Source organism: Rhipicephalus sanguineus, chromosome 2, assembly GCF_013339695.2.
Source record: "Rhipicephalus sanguineus isolate Rsan-2018 chromosome 2, BIME_Rsan_1.4, whole genome shotgun sequence".
In the NCBI taxonomy this organism is placed as follows: domain Eukaryota; kingdom Metazoa; phylum Arthropoda; class Arachnida; order Ixodida; family Ixodidae; genus Rhipicephalus; species Rhipicephalus sanguineus.
In genome coordinates, this window is record NC_051177.1 from 230924780 (window position 1) to 230943131 (window position 18352).

At 49.2% G+C, this 18352-nt stretch overlaps 1 protein-coding gene across 6 annotated transcripts in view; it reads right to left on the reverse strand.

Moving 5' to 3' along the window:
* Positions 1–18352, reverse strand: part of LOC119384158 (uncharacterized) — a 290104-nt gene that overhangs the window by 238955 nt on the left and 32797 nt on the right. For 2 of the 6 annotated variants that reach the window (XM_049412784.1, XM_049412783.1), the window contains exons 3-4: positions 13611–13736; positions 13210–13324 (exon numbers count right to left, since the gene is read on the reverse strand). The exons of 3 other annotated variants lie outside the window; for them this stretch is intronic. In XM_049412784.1, the coding sequence (XP_049268741.1) occupies positions 13210–13324; positions 13611–13736 (241 nt within the window). The remainder of the gene's footprint in view (positions 1–13209; positions 13325–13610; positions 13737–18352) is intronic. One more of the 6 variants, XM_049412786.1, reaches the window with a different exon arrangement.

An 18352-nucleotide genomic window follows, 5' to 3' on the forward strand; every position in this document is an offset into this window, starting at 1 on the left:
TAAGAACGACACTAGGAGCGCTGCACGACTGCCCCCACGAGGCGAGCGTCCGGTATGTCTCTGTAAGAGGCACGCGCTCATTGGAACCGGCCCTTGATATCAGTAGGAGAGCGAAATGCGAAAGGGAACGTTTTTTCTCGGCGTCTGCTGGGGTTTTGAAGTTGACGGCTAATAACTTCCGTTACCGTGCACCAATTTCGATCATTCGTTTGCGTTCATCTCAGTATTCAGCAATAAACAATCCAGTGCTGCAGAATGCAGACGAAAAAGCGTTGCAGGGCCCCTTTAAGCCATCTCCATGATGAAGGAATTAACGAAACACACCAGAATGCCCATAACTTCCATCTTTCACAAGCGTTACTGGTGAAAGAACTCTGTGTCCTCAGCGAGAGGCCTCGGTAAAATTCACACAACAGGTGTCCCAATCCGCCCTATTGTCGATTTCACTAAATCCCCCATGCACAAGTTTTCAGTACTTACACAGAGTCTTCTCACCACTCGTTGAAAGCACTGAAACGCATTTAAGAAATTCTTGGAAACATTTCGGCGTGCACACAAAAGACGAAAACAAAAGGCGAGTAGACAAACGGGCACCCAGCTCAGAGTAGACAGACGGGCGCCCAGCCCAGAGTAGACAAACCAACTCGCCCAGCTCTCCATACTGTTGCATTTAAGAAACTCCAGTGACTTCAATGATAAGGTACGCAGCATGGTGGGATGCAATGATGTTCTGGCATCTTCTGCCGTCGTGCTTTTTACCGATCGGTGTGGCCGTCGACGTGTGTAAGACAGCCCTTGAGTTGGGCCGGAGGACCGAACGCCCATCGATGTCCCTGGCCTTCCACGGTTGCTATACTTCAAAACACTTACTTCACATTCAAGAGCAATACTACAAGCAGGCACTGCAATGGGTTGTCCCATCACCATTGCAAACCTCACCATGCAAGCTGTCGAAAACCGTGTTCTCACTTCATTTGCTGACCCCTCACATTTTTCTTCAATAACGTATTTACTCAAACTTAGGCCGGCCCCGATTCTAAGCCGACCCACGAAATTCGCAAAACCAGAAAAAAACTTAATCATTGAACTCGAATCTAGGCCGACCCCCCCAACTTTCGCACATCGTTTTTCCGAAAGAAACATCAGCTTAGATTCGAGTAAATACGGCATGTGGATGATGGTTCTTTGTGTCTTGCACCAGGATTCCCTGCTGCGGTTCTTGGAATACTAAATTCTAGGACACAATCGAATTTACCATGAAAGAGAAATCGAATGGTTGCCTTTCGTTCGTTGATGTCCGTGTGAAATGGGACTGTAGCTACCAGACTTTCAGCATTTACAACGGAAAGGACACACCAGGGGCGTAGCCAGAAATTTTTTTCGGGGGGGGTTCAGCCATACTTTATGTATGTTTGTGCGTGCGTTTGTATGTGTGCGTGCCTATATACGCAAGCAAAACTGAAAAATTTCGGGGGGTTTTGAACCCCCCAACCCCCTTCCCCTTAGCTACGCCCCTGGGACACACATACCAGTCATTCCCTAAATTTTTATTCTGTGCACCCTTCCTGACATGAATGCTCAGATGTGTCAACACTTGTGCAACGCGCCCAGCAGCCACGCAAGAAGACGCAAAGAAAGATGGAGATCGTTCGGCGGGAGCTGGCTACTTGAGATACCAGACTTAATTCGTGAACTCAGTGCAGCGACAAATGCTGCGCCCAGTTCAACCTTGCACCACTTTCACAAGAAAATGTGCATCGGTGCCTTATGTCCCAGCGAAGCATTCACTCGGTTTCTGCGCAGCTACAACGCCCAAGTGGCACACGTCCCGACTCGAAGGAAGTCTCACACCTGTGAAAGATAAGTTGGAAAGACATTCCAGGAGCAGCCTTCCTTGTGAAGACTGCAAACATATTAAGGCGAAAGCCTTTAGTGTCTCATACTCGCGTCCGTCCATGCCCTGGAACGATGCCAGCCGGGGCCTCTCCCCCTCACTCTCCCAGCAATCACGTGACGGCACAGCGTCAACGTCCGACCGACCGTCGTCCGTCCGTGCCCCCTCACGCTCTCTCTGCAATCATGTGATGCCACAGCGGTGCGCGCGGCAACGCTCCTTTTTCAGACGTCTCGTTGCAGCAGTCGAGTGAGTCGGATGGCTCCCAGACAGCCCGGTGATGGTTCCACGGCAAGCGGTTCGGAGAAGTGCCCCAAAAATGTGGATTCCCCCGATACCACTGCAGAGTCAGTCAAATGGCCACAGGCTTTCACCGAACACCCTTTGGAATTCACAAAGTGTCCTTCAATTTTGTTGTAATGACAGAAAGAATTCCTTGGGGCAAGCCTGGGTGTTTACTGTCCGAGGTTCTGCTGGCCAATGATCGTCATAAATTCCTTGTTCAAGGTTAGGCCAAGTCGGTGGTAGGTTGTATCTTGTCTGGCGGCGCTGCCAACCAAAACGAGAGATGTGACCTAGGCACCACAGCTGTAGCAGACAGGCAATGGGCGACCGACATTGTAGGCTTCGGGATAAGTTCTGGGACGCTGCGTAGAGCACTGCATGGGCTCGGGCCTGCCCGAAAACCCGGGCCCGGCCCGGCCCGGTGGGCAGGCCCGGGGTAAAGTAGTTTTCACGGCGGGCACGGTCCGGGCTCGGGCCTGAGGCTCCGGACTTAGGGTTGGGCCCGGGTTTGAGGTGGCGGGCTCGCGTCGGGCCGCGCTTGGACTTGGCTCCATTCTTAAAGGGACACTCAAGTGAAACACTGAATTGCTTTAGACTGATAGGGTACTCTCAGAACTTGAATGTCATTCGCCCTACGAGAAAATCAAGGTCAAAGTTCCATTCTTAAATTTAGCCCTGAATACTCCGTGCATGACGTCACGGAGTGGAAACTGTATTGTCGTATTTCGGGGACTTTCGCTCAACGAAATTTCCTGAAACTTGGTATGTTAAGTCTATGGCCCCCTCACAGGTCAATGTACTTCATTTTTACCAATTAGGATCTACGTAGGCTTAGTAGAGACTGTCAGAATCTATGACGTCACGGCACCTGCTGCACGAATTTCAAGGTGGCGTCGCCACCCACATTTTCTTTTTGTGCGTTTGATCGCTTACCAAGAGTCTTGATGCAGCGAGCATCGTGATTTTGGAATTCTAAAAGAGTAACTATATAATAGAAAAATCATTTTTCTCTTCAGTGTCCCTTCAAGTTAGTTCCACGTGCGTTTCACAGTTTGTCTAAAAAAACGCTTTTCTTTATGCGGGGCAATCTATTTGTGGAGGCTTTATGATGAACAAGTAATGAACCTTTTTTTTCCTCTTGCATGTGGGGCTACTGATTTTTTAAACAGGCGAGCTAACGTAAATAGACCAGGCGCTTATATAGTTAACATATTGCTATTCTGTGCTTATGGCATTTATTATTTTGTATCCCAAATGTTATTCTGTAATCGCACAAATAAATGTATATACTAAATTTATACCTCTAACTTATCATCGCAAGAGTGATCACAGAGCTCCGAAGCGGGGAAACGTTCTTAAAGTTTCAGCCTTAAAGGGACCCTGAAACGGTTTTGACGATTATGTACGAACACATGAGCCGGTAGAACAAGTCCTAAGGATCATTTACAGACCGATTTAAGCTCTGTGCGAAAACTGTGTAATTATTACAAGGCTTTAAAGCTGCGAATCGCCACCGATCACAGCGGCTCAGCCAAACGCGTTTTCAAACCGCCCACTTCCAGTGCGCGTCGTATTGGAAGCGCGACGTCACGCAGGCGGCTGATCTGAGGATATGTCCAGTACACGTCACTGAACCTCCTGTGGACAGCGAGCGTCGTCTGCCTGTGTTACAACGTACTCCGTTGACGTGAGCTGAGCGAGAGTGTTATCTTGAGGTTTCTTTTCTTGGACATAATTAATTGCCCCAGCCTTGTTGTGCACCACGTATATAGCAATTTCTAGCAATTGGTGACTTGTAAAGCTGCGACATCGGCAATGTTCGTGAGGCATCTGGCGAGCGGAATCCCTTCAGCTCGTCGCTGCAATGAGCGTCGCGCTCTCGCTATCCGTTCAACGCCACGATCCACGTTTTGTGGCTGTAACTTCACCCCTGAAGACACAACCACATTGCCCGAGTTTACGCTTATCGATGACCGTTCTCGAATTATTTTTGTTGTCCGCATGCTTTTGCAGATTGTCGCCGTACAGGAGAATAAAATAAGATCTGGCTGGTAGTGTGGCGGCACCTGTCGGAGCAGATATCAACCACTCCGCGAGCTTCGTCTTTGTTGGGCCTCCGAGATTACGCGCAACCCGTCGCGAAGCTCAAACCGTCGAGTGCGCTCGTGAGAGCGCTGCGATCGCCGGCGATGTCAGGGTGTGAGTGAGTTGGGTGCAAGGCAGTGGTGAGGAGGAGGGTATAGATATAAATTCCGTAGCGGCCTTGGTACACAGTGCGTCGCTTAATTTCTGGTGCGAATGATTGGGGATGATCCTGCCTAAACGCTGACAAAACTTCAAAAAACCGTTTCAGGGTCCCTTTAAACAAAAGGACTAAGCAAAAGGACTGCACGAAGTCTCGTGAGATACAATTCCTATAAACACACTCTTTCCGTGGTTCCGTCACGGCTTCCAGTGGTTATGTGACGCGAGATGGACATGCACAGCCTGCTTTTTGTGCCCACATTGCTAACTTCTGAGCTGAGCTTTCGTCTTGTTCCGCAATATCAGGGGTCTCAAACACACCCCAGGTAATGGGCCGCATCCCCGAAAATTTACTCCGCAGGGGAAAGGACAGTGACGAGATAAAAGCCAGGGCAGGGGGGGGGGGGGGGGGAATAGGTCGTACCAAATGTCAGCTAACATTGCCATTTGAAATAACTTTCCATATTTCATATTGATCATTTCTGAAGGGTATTTGGCGGCAGAATTTCTATCTCCACAATGGCTAAAATCTGGACGCTGAAATGTAAAGTTTTTTCGTGGTTATGTATCAACAAATGGTGGCCGCAGGGGGTGCCTCACGAAAAAGAAATGACTTAGCCCTGTCATGCACATAGGTCGGCAAGAATGCGGAGCTCACTCAGACTCACTCATGGGATATATTTTGTCCTTAGGGCTCACTCCGACTCACCAAAATTTTCCTTAGGCGGACTCACTCGGGCTCAGACTCACTCAATTTTTAACACGAAAGTGTTTTATGCCGGGGTCCACCAAGACTTCAGTGACGTATTTCCGTCACGGAAATGACGTCGAAAAAATATACACACTCAGATGACAAAGAAAAAAAGTTCCGTCAACGGGCATCGAACCCACGATCGCTCGGTCCGCAACAAACATGCCGGGCACGCTATCCACTGCACCACGGTCATAGACTCTGGAGGCTTTACAAACGTGCCTTTTATATCTACCACTCTCCGGTCGGCGGGGTGGTGTTGCCCTCTGGGAGCGGTAAAGTAATTCGTCATTACTGTGCTCTCCGCGATTAGCACCTGCAGCGCGTTACACGGCCGTCCCATTTGGCGCGTTTTCAATAGAAGTTCAATTTCGTCAATGCCTTAACACACCGTGAGGTGGCGACCTTTGCCCAAGCGTTGTAAAAGCGTTGGCTTTGCTCACAGCATCAAGCTAATCCAAACCAAAAATAGCTCTGCGACGAGTGCCTGCCTAACCTGGCTGTAACACCGCGTTCCCTGCTCACACGCTCGCCCCGAAAAAAATCACGGCCAGGCTACCAGGGCGGCACGACGCGCTTTGTGTTTCCCTGTAGTCCGGCCGTGGTGTTCAATCACATTTTAACATGCCGCGGAATGGCGACCAAGTTCTGCGTCCGATATGCGACGCCCTTCTGGCTATCACACCTCGTTCTCTGATTACGCTTTCACCGTTAACTACTACAGCTACCACAGGGTTTTGGTGTAATCATTTAACATGGACATTACTCGTCGGGATGAAGATATACCACCAATCATCAAAGTGGGTGCATCCACGTCAAACGGTGCTACAGCTGCCAGACATCAGTATTGCACAAACTCTCTTATATCAATGTACAGTAAACATTGAGTTACTTCTGTAAAGGCACGCTTTACTTTCGTGTTATGCCGATTCCTATGACGGAGGGATCAAAACCATCTTTTTTTCTCAACCGGACTCACTCCGACTCGGACTCACCTAAATATACTCACTCGGACTCACTCAGACTCACTCAGACTCAGACTCACAGCTTGATCTGAGTCTGAGTTAGTCGAATTATGAGTCCATTAGCGTATAATTAGCCTTTGCGTTCAGGATGTCAATGCACTTAAACGTCAACATCTCGCATAATCGGTGCTGTATAATGCGCATTTTGACCTACCTTCACATACGAGCTATCAGTGATTGCAATTTAGTAAGGACATTTTATTGAAAGATATGACTCACACGAGATATTTCAATCAAGAATTTCGTTTGGAAAATTTTGCGAGGGAAGGGGGGGGTCAAGGCATGCATCTGATCAATAAATATTGAGCTGGCGTATGAACGCTAGTGCATTGAAGTATCTGTGAGTAGAAGGGAGTATCAACATGAGCCGTCATAAGCTAATAGTAATGCTGAAGTTGAGTACTTAGCTCATGCATGTGTATCTTAAAAACGTACTTATAAAGAAAAAAAATGGGACAAAGACAGTCATGTGCAGGCGCGAGCCATATCGGGGAGTCCGCGGGCCGCTTGTTTGAGACCCTTATGATATAAGTGCGAGAGCTACATGATACTGCCGCAGCAGCGTTCGAATGTGCAGGAATAGCAAAGGTCCATAGACAAGGTGTGGGGCAAAGTATTCACTTGACGAAATATCTGGCTTGCAAAAAGACAATTACCAATTCCGTGCCGGGTGATGTCCCTTCCCTTCGAACCATATGCATCCAATGAGTAAGTGTCGAGAAGCTTATTCGCGCCTTTATCAGCAAACTGGAACGTGCCCCGAAAATAGAAATTGCTTCGGCTACCTTCTGCTGGTTTTACCCGCGTGATCCAATGACCACCTTCTACCAATACAACATTGTTAGGAAGGCATAAACCATTACAAATGTAAAGAAGAGCACAGTGCAAACCGTGCATAACATACACTGCCGAAAACTGCAAGGAGAAGCCTTCAAAAAGCAGTTCTATAGATGACATTGAAGAGTGGCACGACGTTCGAGAACAAAGGAAATGAAGGGACGAGCTGGATAGCTATGTTCATTCTGCAGAGGTCCACAAAGATATTCTAAATTCCAATGGTGGAAGTTAAGAACGACGACTGCCAAAGCCTTCACAATCCGCAAGGCAGATGGGCACCCCTGCGGCTAGCGCAAGCAGTGCGAGAAACTTTAGTGCGGCAGGATATGTGATGCAACAGCGCATGGTGTGCTTAAAGCTGCAATCCCTTGACCCTTTGATTTTTTACACATCAACCTGTGAACAAATAAACTATAAAGTATGCCACAAAAACGTATATATACTAGCAGTGGTGTGATGTATGAAAATAATGCTATGACAAAAAGTCTTTTCTTCCTTTTGGCTGCTTATACGTATTTCTAAAAGTACACGTGATGCACACGGTTCATTATAATTTTTATATGTAGGTTTGTGTATTTACAACAACGTAATAAATTTGGTTTCTTCCTCTATTTCTCTTCCAGTGGCAAGGTGCTATGCTGAAGAAAGGTGCTACATATCCAGAAGGGTGCACGATCGGCTTTGTCGTTACAGCATGCTTTCAATTTCGACAGAGAGTGCAATAAAAACAAAGTGAAGAGGGTGTTCTGTTCTCCGTCTTCTCTGTTTTTATTGCGCTCGATCACTATCGAAGCCTAACTTATGCTGCAAATAACTTTCCTTGCTACACTATTATCTGACCCCTATTGTATTTGCAGAAAAAATAGGTTCAGTATACCACTGCTGAACAAACATTGTACCCCAGTAGTATGTCCGCTCAACTGTTTCCACCGTGAGCCCCTTTTTACAAGAAATTACCGTAGGTTAAGTATAACTGTTAACGAAACATGCGCCAACAAAGCGTAGATATTTGCCACTTAACTTCTTGTCGATTCCGTGTTCGGTCAACACCACCTAGATTAGTGGCTCGGACCCCTGTCGGGCCAAATCTGCGGCCGGGCCGGGCCAGGCCGGGCCGGGCCGGGTAGGCGAAATTTTTTCTTGGGTTTGGGCCGGGCCCGGGTCTCGCTTTGAGTCACTGGGCCGGGTTCGGGCGGGTAAGCTTGAACGAAGTCAGGGCCCGGGCCGAGAATCACGGTCCATGCAGTGCTCTAACGCTGCGTGTAAAAAACACGGTCTTCTGGGTGCCGATTCGTGGTCATATCCCTACGAGTGTGTTGGTTGTGTGTCATGTCGTGGGGAGAGGAACTTCAGTGCTGTCACAGCTGGTCAACTCGAAAGTCTGCGCCACCTGACATGGCCGACAATGTGGATACAGCCGATACAGGTTCATGGGGTTGGCAAAAAGCACAACCAGGCTGTTCGACATCCACCGATTTGATGTGTTGTTCGAGTTCTTCGCGGACAATTTGTCTTACATTCACCACAAAGTCAAATTAAAAACTGCAGCTGTCCTGAACGCTTGCTACAGTCGCAACATTTGCTAACCTGCCGAACTATGGCGTGATGCGGCGTAGCTTCAAGGTCTCAAATTGCGGCAATGCTTGATGACATAAGCAACCGAGGCGAGGCTCTTCTTGGTGATCAAGTAGTTATTACATCCTCGGCAATACCTTTCAGAAAGTGCTCAACGTTGTCCTGTTCAGACATTCGAGGATTCACCATCTTACACAACTTGAGGATCGCCTCTATGTATGTAGGTATCACCTGGCACTTGAGCACACTGAAGCAATGTCTGTTCCACCCGCTTCCTTTTCGTGGTAGAATCTCCAAAGCACTCTGTGATTTCAGCAGCGAAGTGGTCCCAGGTTGTTAATGATTCTTCATGATTCTGAAACCACACCAGCGCAGTGTCTGTCAGGAAGAGAACGACATGCTCCAGCTGAGCCGTGGGTTTCCAGCCGTTGCACTTGCTCACAGTAGTGGGTGAGCCCATTCCTCCACATTCTCGCCGGGTTTTCCAGAGAAAGGGCATGGCTTCATCTGACGTATCCAGGCGCTGGTTGTTCACGCCGGAGGAGTCGGAGACAACTGCCGGTCATCGTTATTGGACATCGGAATCCCCGGTAATATCGGAGGCAGTCGAGCGAGACGTCAGCTTCGGCATAGACCTAGCAGCAGCGGCTTTATCGTCTTGGTCGAAGTACCCCACACCTCCACCACAAAACTGTTACGGGTACGGCTGAACTATGTTTATTTAGAAGGTGATTGATGGTCAGGTAATGATGGCGTCGGTAAGCTGAACCAGCTCAAGTCTTCTTCCCCTTCTCGCTTGGTGAATACCCGTTGCAATATGTATATTGGCGAGACAGGGAATTACAAGAGAAGACTCCGAGAACATTTTCATGATGTCAAGAACAAGAAAGTTGCTTCCAATGCTCTTGCAGAGCATGTGGTGTCCACTGAACACAGAATGAACTGGGGTCCACTGAAATAATAGCCACTGAAAAAAGTTGCTCCAGCAATTGCATTTGGAATTTTTCACTACAGTCGAGCCCGACTATATCGAACCCGTTTATATCAAATTATCCCGATATATCGAACAATTTCTAAACACGGTAAATTTACATGAGAATATATAGCAAAGTTACTGTTACAGCGAACGATATTCAGCAACGACAACGATATATCAAACTCCATGTGCCTCAAAAGTGCCCAGCAAGTTGGCTTTCCCCTCGCGGTGGCGGGCAAAACTGCCGGCGCCACCCTAGAAAAGTGTTTAGACCCGGGTGTGCACGGGCGAACACCCGCCCTGCAAGAAATGATCCTGGCCCGCTCGCAGCGCTTACAGCCAATCAGAGGCCGTCGTGCTTTCTCCGAGGCGCGGAGGCGGTAGAAGTGAGCGCCATTTTTTTTTTTTTCTTTATGCTTGTGTGCCTGCTGCTGCCTGTTTTCCTCGAGTACTCATTCAGCGTGGTCCGTGCTGGTGGTGTTGCCTGTTGGTGCTCTGTGAACTTTATTGGCGCGCTGTCGTCATGGCTTGTGCAAAGAGGCAGAATTTGCCGTTCGCCGCGAAACTCGAAATCATAAATCGGGTCGAGCTCTTTCTATGTTGAGTAGATCGTGGGCAGATGTCACGAAGGAGACGATCCAGAACTGCTTTAGGCATGCCGGCTTCCGCATGCCTGGTGATGACACCCCAAATTCCGATGACAGCACTGATGACACCGCAGGTGTTTCCGCCAAAGTTTGGAGCGAGCCGGCAGAGTTCCCGGGAGCTATCGACGGATCGACATTCGACGAGTTCGTCAGTGCGGACGATGATGTCGCCATCATGGGTCAGCTACAAGATGAGGACTATGTTGCAGACGTCGTGCCGACCACGAGCCAAAGCGACAGCAATAAGGAAATTGACGATGGCCCATTGCCTACATCCTCCAAAGTGATTAGTGCACTTGCGTTGGTCTGGCGCTATTGCGTGAATGTGGAAGGTTGCTGCCTCAGCTGCTCGACTCGTTGGACAACGTGGAGGCGTGCATGCTGTCGCAGGCAGCGAAGTCGTTGTCACAGAAGAAAATCCAGGACTATTTTGTTCCAAAGTAGGGCACGCAAGTAAGCCACCATATTAATAAAGTACTTTTCTTATTGTTATGTGCCTTTGTGTCAAATCCTATAGCGGGCCTATATCGAATTATGCCATATATCGAACTAATAAGCGTTTTTTGGCGAGTTCGATATACCCGGGTTCGACTGTATTCATACTGCTACACACACACTCAAAAGAAATATTGGTGCACTCCCCGCTGTGTATGCTCAATGTCTGCAACGCATGATAACGCGTACTTAAGAAGAGCATGCTACAACGTTTGCTGTCATTGTGAGCAAGGCTCACGTGCAGGAGCCGAAATGTCTTTAAAAAAGTTTCGTGCCCGATGCTGCCACTGGTTGAATAAACAGTTGTTACCTTTTTATGTTGGGATTCATCCTTCCATCGACACGACATCTCACACGTGCATCCGCTGACAAGCCCCAACCATTTCCGAGTTCCTTTCAACAGCAACAGCAGGAATGCGCAGCACATGCTGACTCCCCTATGTCTGAGTGAAGCTTGCATTGCCACCAGCACAACAATGGCAATAAGTAGTACTGCACTACAGTGATGCTGCGATGCACTCATGACGTAAGTCCCATTGGTACAGGTGCTTGTTCATCCACTTACTGAAGTTGTATCTGACTACAGTGCTCACTGGGCCTAGCCTGCTGGGTCTCAGGTAGCTTGCCCTTGACAACACAGAGATCAGGCATTTAAGAGATTACATGCTGAACCGAGAGCACGGCATGTGACACAATATTTGGGTCCATGGCCAGGACATCACGTCAATCAACTAGCCTGCAAAAGCCCACCAAGATTAGAAGTGCACCTGCTTGTAGCAACACGAAAGTTCAGGTCATGATGCCCAAAAGGTTTCAAATTTGCGGAACACCACCTGAACTGACTGTACAGACAAGGTCACATGCCCACTATCTGCACCTGCCTGACAATGCACCAATTTATTTTGCATGCCACAAACAGTGGTGACACCTGCATGAAACACAAGCAGGTTCACTGTGGAGCCAACAAGCGGCCGCAGCAAGGGCTTCCTCTCTGACTTCACTTGTATGGGGGATCTCTTGTGGCAGCCATGTTATGTTATCTCGGAGCCAGTGCACAATAAGTGGTATGCATATCCACAGCCCTGAGTTACATACGAGTGCTCTGAGCTGTACACGCTTTAACAACCCATCATGCAGCAGAGAGTAATAGACGTCTACAATATCTACACTAAAAGCTACATAACCACCAAAATCTCCTCGGTCAGTTACTAAACTAGCACCTGCGAGCTAAACACGCCAATAGGGCCAGAGCAGTTCTGCATGTAACTAGCTACAGCAAATTTCAAGGTACCGTTCTCCGAACCAATTGCCCAAAAAGGAATCTTTTGCTTGTGTTTAGGACAAAAACAGGAACAAATCTAAGGAGTAATATTTCTTTTACATTACAAATAATGTTATCAAGATTACGCCTCAACACTTGTTAACTACAGATAGCTTGATCTTTACAGTCTCAAAAATTTTTTAGATTGTTGATAAAGCTTTTTCTAAAGACATGCTGTCTTTCAATATTACAGAATAACCCTCTAATAGGTTTACTATGTGTGTACGTTTTTTTTCCTCCATAAAACAATTCACGAAAAGTGTGCTAGGATCAGAAGCCTTAATTTCTGAGTGAAATACCATGGAGCTAGCAATGCAGCATGAAATACAACATGAGCGCTCTCGTCTTACCTCCTTTCATCACAAATGAACATGTTTCGAGGTAAGTGCACTGCTGCAACGAGTTTTACCTAGCTGGCCGATATTTCTCTTTTAACTGCTTGCTCATATCTGCCACACTGCTGCAAGCTCTATAAATTTATGCGAAGGCCTGTGATCAAGCCGAGTTACCAGACCTCTGCTGAACCAATGCACAGGAGTGACCGAAAATTCTACACACCGTGCCAGGTTTTCCTCACTTCTTCAGACACAATGCACGTGCAGTGTTGCAAAAGGAAAATGCATGGTCACCATAGAGAGAGGTGCCGTAATTAAGCTTGTTACCTTCATTTCATTTTAAGCTCAAGCTCTCTTGTTTTTGTGAGCCTTCACCAGACTGAGTGGAGGGCAAGTGCTTTTACATTCAGTGAACATGACAACAGTGGCATAGTACCATGGGGGCTTGGATGACACCCAAAGATTCAACGGCAAGTCACAGTGGCAGAACGGGCACAACAGCTTCGTCTTAACACCAACTATGACTGCAATGCACCAGCATTTCTTTCGGCTTTACACGCAACATATGGTGGCACCAAGCCATGGTGGCCGGGTCGCAGGTTCACAGAATAGGTTTGTTTTTTTTTTGCATTATCAGAGTTAGTTCTTTTCTTAATCTGCGCTGCTCTGTTATCCAAACATTTTGATGGCATCTTCGATGTACACAAATATAATCTATTGAAGACTATGCATAAAGAAAAGTTGGATTTAGAGGTAAAAGATTTTCTATAAAACGGTGTGAATTGCTGACATCATCACTGCAGAAAAGCATTGGATGACATCACCTGGTGCAACACGAGCAGCATCTCCTTCCTTGTCAGCTACTGGCGGCAGCAAAATGTGGAAGCAAGGGGAGTAGTCAGTCGATGCCCGCATGGCCTCAATACGCTTGACATCACTCTGCATGATGATGGAAACATACAGTCAATGCTTGCCATGCACGCAACAATCGTATGCAAACCTATGGAGCTATCAAGGAGCTCACGATGTATATTGCAAGACAAAAGACATTAACCAGCAAAACTTTCCCACTCGTCTCCTTCCCAGTTTGTTCTCTTTTGGCACGTACTGGCAGCAACACCACCAGACATGATGTCAACAACTAACCCGCTTAGGACTATAGGCGCCCTACTGAAACGTCGGCCAGCCTGACACTGCCTGCGCACACGAATGAGTGAAGCCTTACCTCAAGGTTGGCACTGAGCAGCAGACTCCGATCGGAGGCTTGCGCGTACACATCCCAATGGCAACCCTGACAGCTGTGCACCTCCCAGTCACCGACAGTGCGCACACTTTCCAGGAACAAGTGCCTCTGCACAGAATACACACAGCTGTGTCAACCAGTTTCATGGTATTTAAATACTACACAGCACAAATTTCCTTGGTGTAAAAAACGCGTTCTTTGCAAGATTTCAAAATAGCAATCACTGTAGCCACAGCGTCTCTTTGTACTGGCTATGGGCAGTACAAAGTTTGGGCACAGTGGTAATCCATTTCGAAGAGAATTAAATGTGCACAGAAAACATGGACGAAAAAAGGCACACATATCCACATAGGTGCTACTTACAACACATTTTTTGTTCCAATACCGTCGCTACTTATTGCATCACCTAATCTGACCATATCAATGCACGGAGTGGCTTCGGCTTCACCTCATGTTCTGTGTGCATCGGCAATCCCACTCTTCCTCCTCCGAGCGAACCACACGCATCTGTCCCATAGCCAGTACAAAGGGCAACTGCTGATAACAGCACTGGCACAATCTCCATGTCACAAGGCAAAGGGGCACAACAAGTGGTGGGAACGCCACCGCCAAATATCGCGACACCTGTGAAAGACGCATCAGTGGTGGCAAAGGGTGCCGAAAATTGTTGTTCTACTACGTGTTGTTTTGTCTGTGAACGCAATCCACCAAAACATGGCCATATACGCCTTGTGCACCGCCTATAGAGGCGCCACTGATAGCCGCCTAGCGGGCGCCGCCGACAGTACGTGCGGGAAGCCGAGCAGACGACAGCGCTTTGCACAGCTTTGCTGTGAGGAGATGAATGAAGTTCGCGGCTGCTATTTGCCCTTCGTGCGGGTGCCAGACAACTAATTCTGCACTGGCAGCTGCAGGAAAGGCGCGGGCCTCTACGAAAGTGGACTTGTGCACGATGTTTGTCACGAACGAGCGCTTAACTAAGCGCACGTCACCGATTTCGAACGACGGCATGAAAGCCTGGCGCCGACTGTTCGTGCGCGACAGAGCGCGCGCATCGAAAAAACAAGTATAAAAGGGCGCCGGGAGCGTACCCTCTCCGCAGAAGACGCCACCGACACAGCCAACGAACGCGAAAGATCGGGATATTTGAGAAAGCAAAGAGAGCCAGCAGCGCCGTCTGATTCCACAGACGAATAGGTGAGGAGGATCTCTCCCTTTCCCTAGCTTTCGCTGTGCTACGCACAGACGAATCATACGCACCTTCCCGAACCCAGGCTAGAGTGTACCCAGGCGCGAGCCGATACAGCAATGCAAGCGCAGCAAGCGCGCGGGGGCAGTCAGTGAGGAGTTAGTCGGCGAAAGAAGTTATGTCGTTCTAGTGATAGCATCGTTCGCTCGGACCGTAGAAGACGTGTTGTTTGATGAACTAGTGCTGGGAGTTAAGTATCAAGAGATGACAGTGACAAGTTTTAAGAGGGTCGCCGGGAAGACATGTGATGACCGACCTGCGGAGGAGAACGAACGTCCGTGTGGAGTGAATCGTCATGCCGGTGAATATCAAAGGTGCATCGCGCAGACCAGCGTAACAAGCAAGATCCAGCTATGAGGTGCAGCTCGTGGTGAACATTCCGCTTGTTTTGTTTACAAAGGTGACGTCTAATCACTTGTTCTTTCTGAAGTCAACCATTGCTGCATTTCTGTTCCTGTAAATAATAAATATAGAACTTAACTTGTAATAGCGCGGTACATGTACCGCGCTAGTACAAGCTAAGTTCATGGATGACCACTCGCCCGAACTACAACACTTCTGAAATATAGAACGTTTGAGCGAAGTGCCCTGCACGGCGCTCGAACCGAACCATCACATGCTCAGGCTGATAACTTTGGTGTCTACCAGTGTCAACATGATCGAGTGCATCCAGCAAGCACCGATATGACAGGAACGAAAGCATTAGAACAAGAAGCGACGTGTTTAACCCGCACAATGACGAAGCGGCTCGTCTTTGCCAACGAACAGCAGCGATACATTGCTTCCGTCGCTCTTGCTCAGGAGGCCTTGCGGTGAGTAAAAACCGTGTTCCGGGCGCGTTTTTGTAGGCGTTTTGAGCACTCCACTCCACAGCAATTGTTATTCGACATCCCTTGAAGTTTTGGCTACCACACATACGACGAACGTTGCTTATTTCACTACGGAAACGTGAACCAACGCGGAAACACAGCGTACAACGACGTAGGAAACCACGGCGGGCCGTCTGCTTGCTTTCCCGAGAGCAATGATTGAGTCGCCGCCTATGGTGCTTCCGTCGGCGCGCACTAGGCGTATACAGATTTGCTGTAAAAAGGCATTGAGCTGACATTATCATACATGGGAAAGATTGGAAGTGGCACATTAGAAATAGCCTCGGAAATTCAGGACCGCTTGGAGAGTAAGGAGTGCACTCGCAATGCCGTACAGTTGAACACCGCAATAACAAAACTGGCGGGTGTCGCGTGGTCAGTGCCGCAGGGGCACGGGCACGCAAAGACTGACGCGTACACGCTGCTCGCTCGGACGAAAATGTAACCCAGACTTTATTGGGGCACGAACATATACATGATGCACGCAGTAACAGGGGGCGCCCCGCTCCAGTGGCGGCCTAATCAAAGGGCTGAGTTGTGGCGACCTCTACATCTCCCCCCTTGAGAAAGTCCGATGGGAGGATGGAGGACGCCAAACACATCGCGATGTCACAAGTTCAAACGGCGCGGCGGAACAACGCGCCGGCCATAACGGGTTCGTGTAACACCATCACTACGGTCCCTGGATGTTGGGGAATGTTGCAAAGGCTGCCCTTGGGGGATCGCAGGTCCCACGCTGCTGGCAGGCTGAGGTTCCTGAAGAACTTGCTGCGGTGGCGATGGTTGCTGTGCAGCTGTTGGCAGCGATTCCTCACCGGAGGCGGAAGGCACGAAAGGCACTAGGTGACGGCGGTTGCGCTGTAGAACACCACCTCGGTCTGTTTCAACCACATAGCTTCTTGGCCTTTGCCCCGGGCTGAGGACCGTAGCTTGCACTTGATCAGGGCGCACCCACACACGCTGACCCGTTTCGAGAGGTGACAGGTCTCGAGCTCCGTGATGCCTATTGTAGTCGTCTGTCTGCTTACGCTTGTAGGCTACATCCTTGGCGACGACATCTTTCCTAGGTGGCCAGTTGGGATGTAGCTGGGAGTTTTGCTTCGGGACTCTGGTTCTCAGCTGACGTCCCATCAACAGCTGGGCTGGACTGAAGCCATCGACTCCCGGAGTGTCCCCGATAACTGAGCAGAGCGAGGTGAGGGTCTTTGGACTTCCGGAACAGGTCCTTGACTGTTCGTACCATCCTCTCTGCCTCTCCGTTTGACTGGGCGTAGTGTGGGCTACTGGTCGCATGGTTGAAGCCATAAGACGCTGCGAATGCCGCAAACTCTTGCGACGAAAACGGTGGACCGTGGTCCGACCTGACGTCTTGTGGGATTCCGTGGCGTGCGAAGATGCTTTTGAGAGCATCGATGACTGCCCGAGCTGTAGTGCTTCTCAGGGTCACCACCTCGGGAAACCTCGAGTAGTAGTCCACCACCAGGAGGAACGTCTGGCCATTGAGATGGAACAAGTCCATTCCGAGAAATTCCCAGGGACGTCCAGGTAGAGCTGTGGAGACTAGGGGTTCTGCAAGGTTCACCCGGGTGGATGCGCACTGTTCGCAGTTGGTGACGAGAGAGGCGATGTCTGCTGAGATACCCGGCCACCAAACCGACTCCCGAGCTAGGGCTTTGGTCCTGTTGATGCCCTGATGGCCTTCGTGCAACAGCGTCAAGACCGCCCGCCGAAGAGATGATGGGATGACGATCCGGGGGCCTTTCAGCAGGATACCATCGCAGACAGAGAGCTCGTCGGCCACGGAGGCATACTTCGACACATGCAGAGGTAGCTTGGTCTTTCGTGGCCAACCTTGCTGGCAGAAGGAGATGAGAGCCTTGCACTCTGCATCGGATTCTTGTGCCTGTCGTACATCTTCAGGGCGGAGTGGCAAGACTTCCGACATGCAGCCGACTACTTGTGCTGCGAAGAGTTCCACCGTGTCTACAGGAGTGGATGCCTTGTGGGTGATACGTGATAAGGCATCTGCTGTTGCTAGCAGTTTTCCTGGCACGTGCAGCATGCGAAACTGGTACTGCATTGTCTTGAGCCGTAGTCTCTGAATACGAGGCGGCAACATATCCAGTTCCATCTTGCCCAGAAGTGAAACGAGAGGCAGGTGGTCGGTCTCGACATCGAAGGTGATGCCACGGACAAACTCGTCGAACCTTTGGATAGCCCATGTCGTTGCCAAAGCTTCTTTTTCGGTCTGGCTGTAACGCTGTTCGGTACTCGTCATTGACCTCGAAGCGAATGCGACTGGGCGACGCTCTCCCGAGGGTTGAGTCTGCAGCAGTACTGCGCCGAGTCCGAAAGAGCTTGCATCTGCGGATACTGTCGTGGCATACGACGGGTGGTACTTGGCCATGCACCTGTCTGACGTCAAGAGTTCTTTGACTTTCTTGAATGCTGCCTCTTGCTCATGCTGCCACACCCAACTCGCAGACTTGTTCAGCAAGGCTCTGATGGGTGCTGTGACGTCAGAGATGTGTGGCAGGAATCTGGCGAGATGATTCACCATTTCAAGCAGTCGTCTAACGCCGGCGACGTCTGTGGGAGCTTCCATA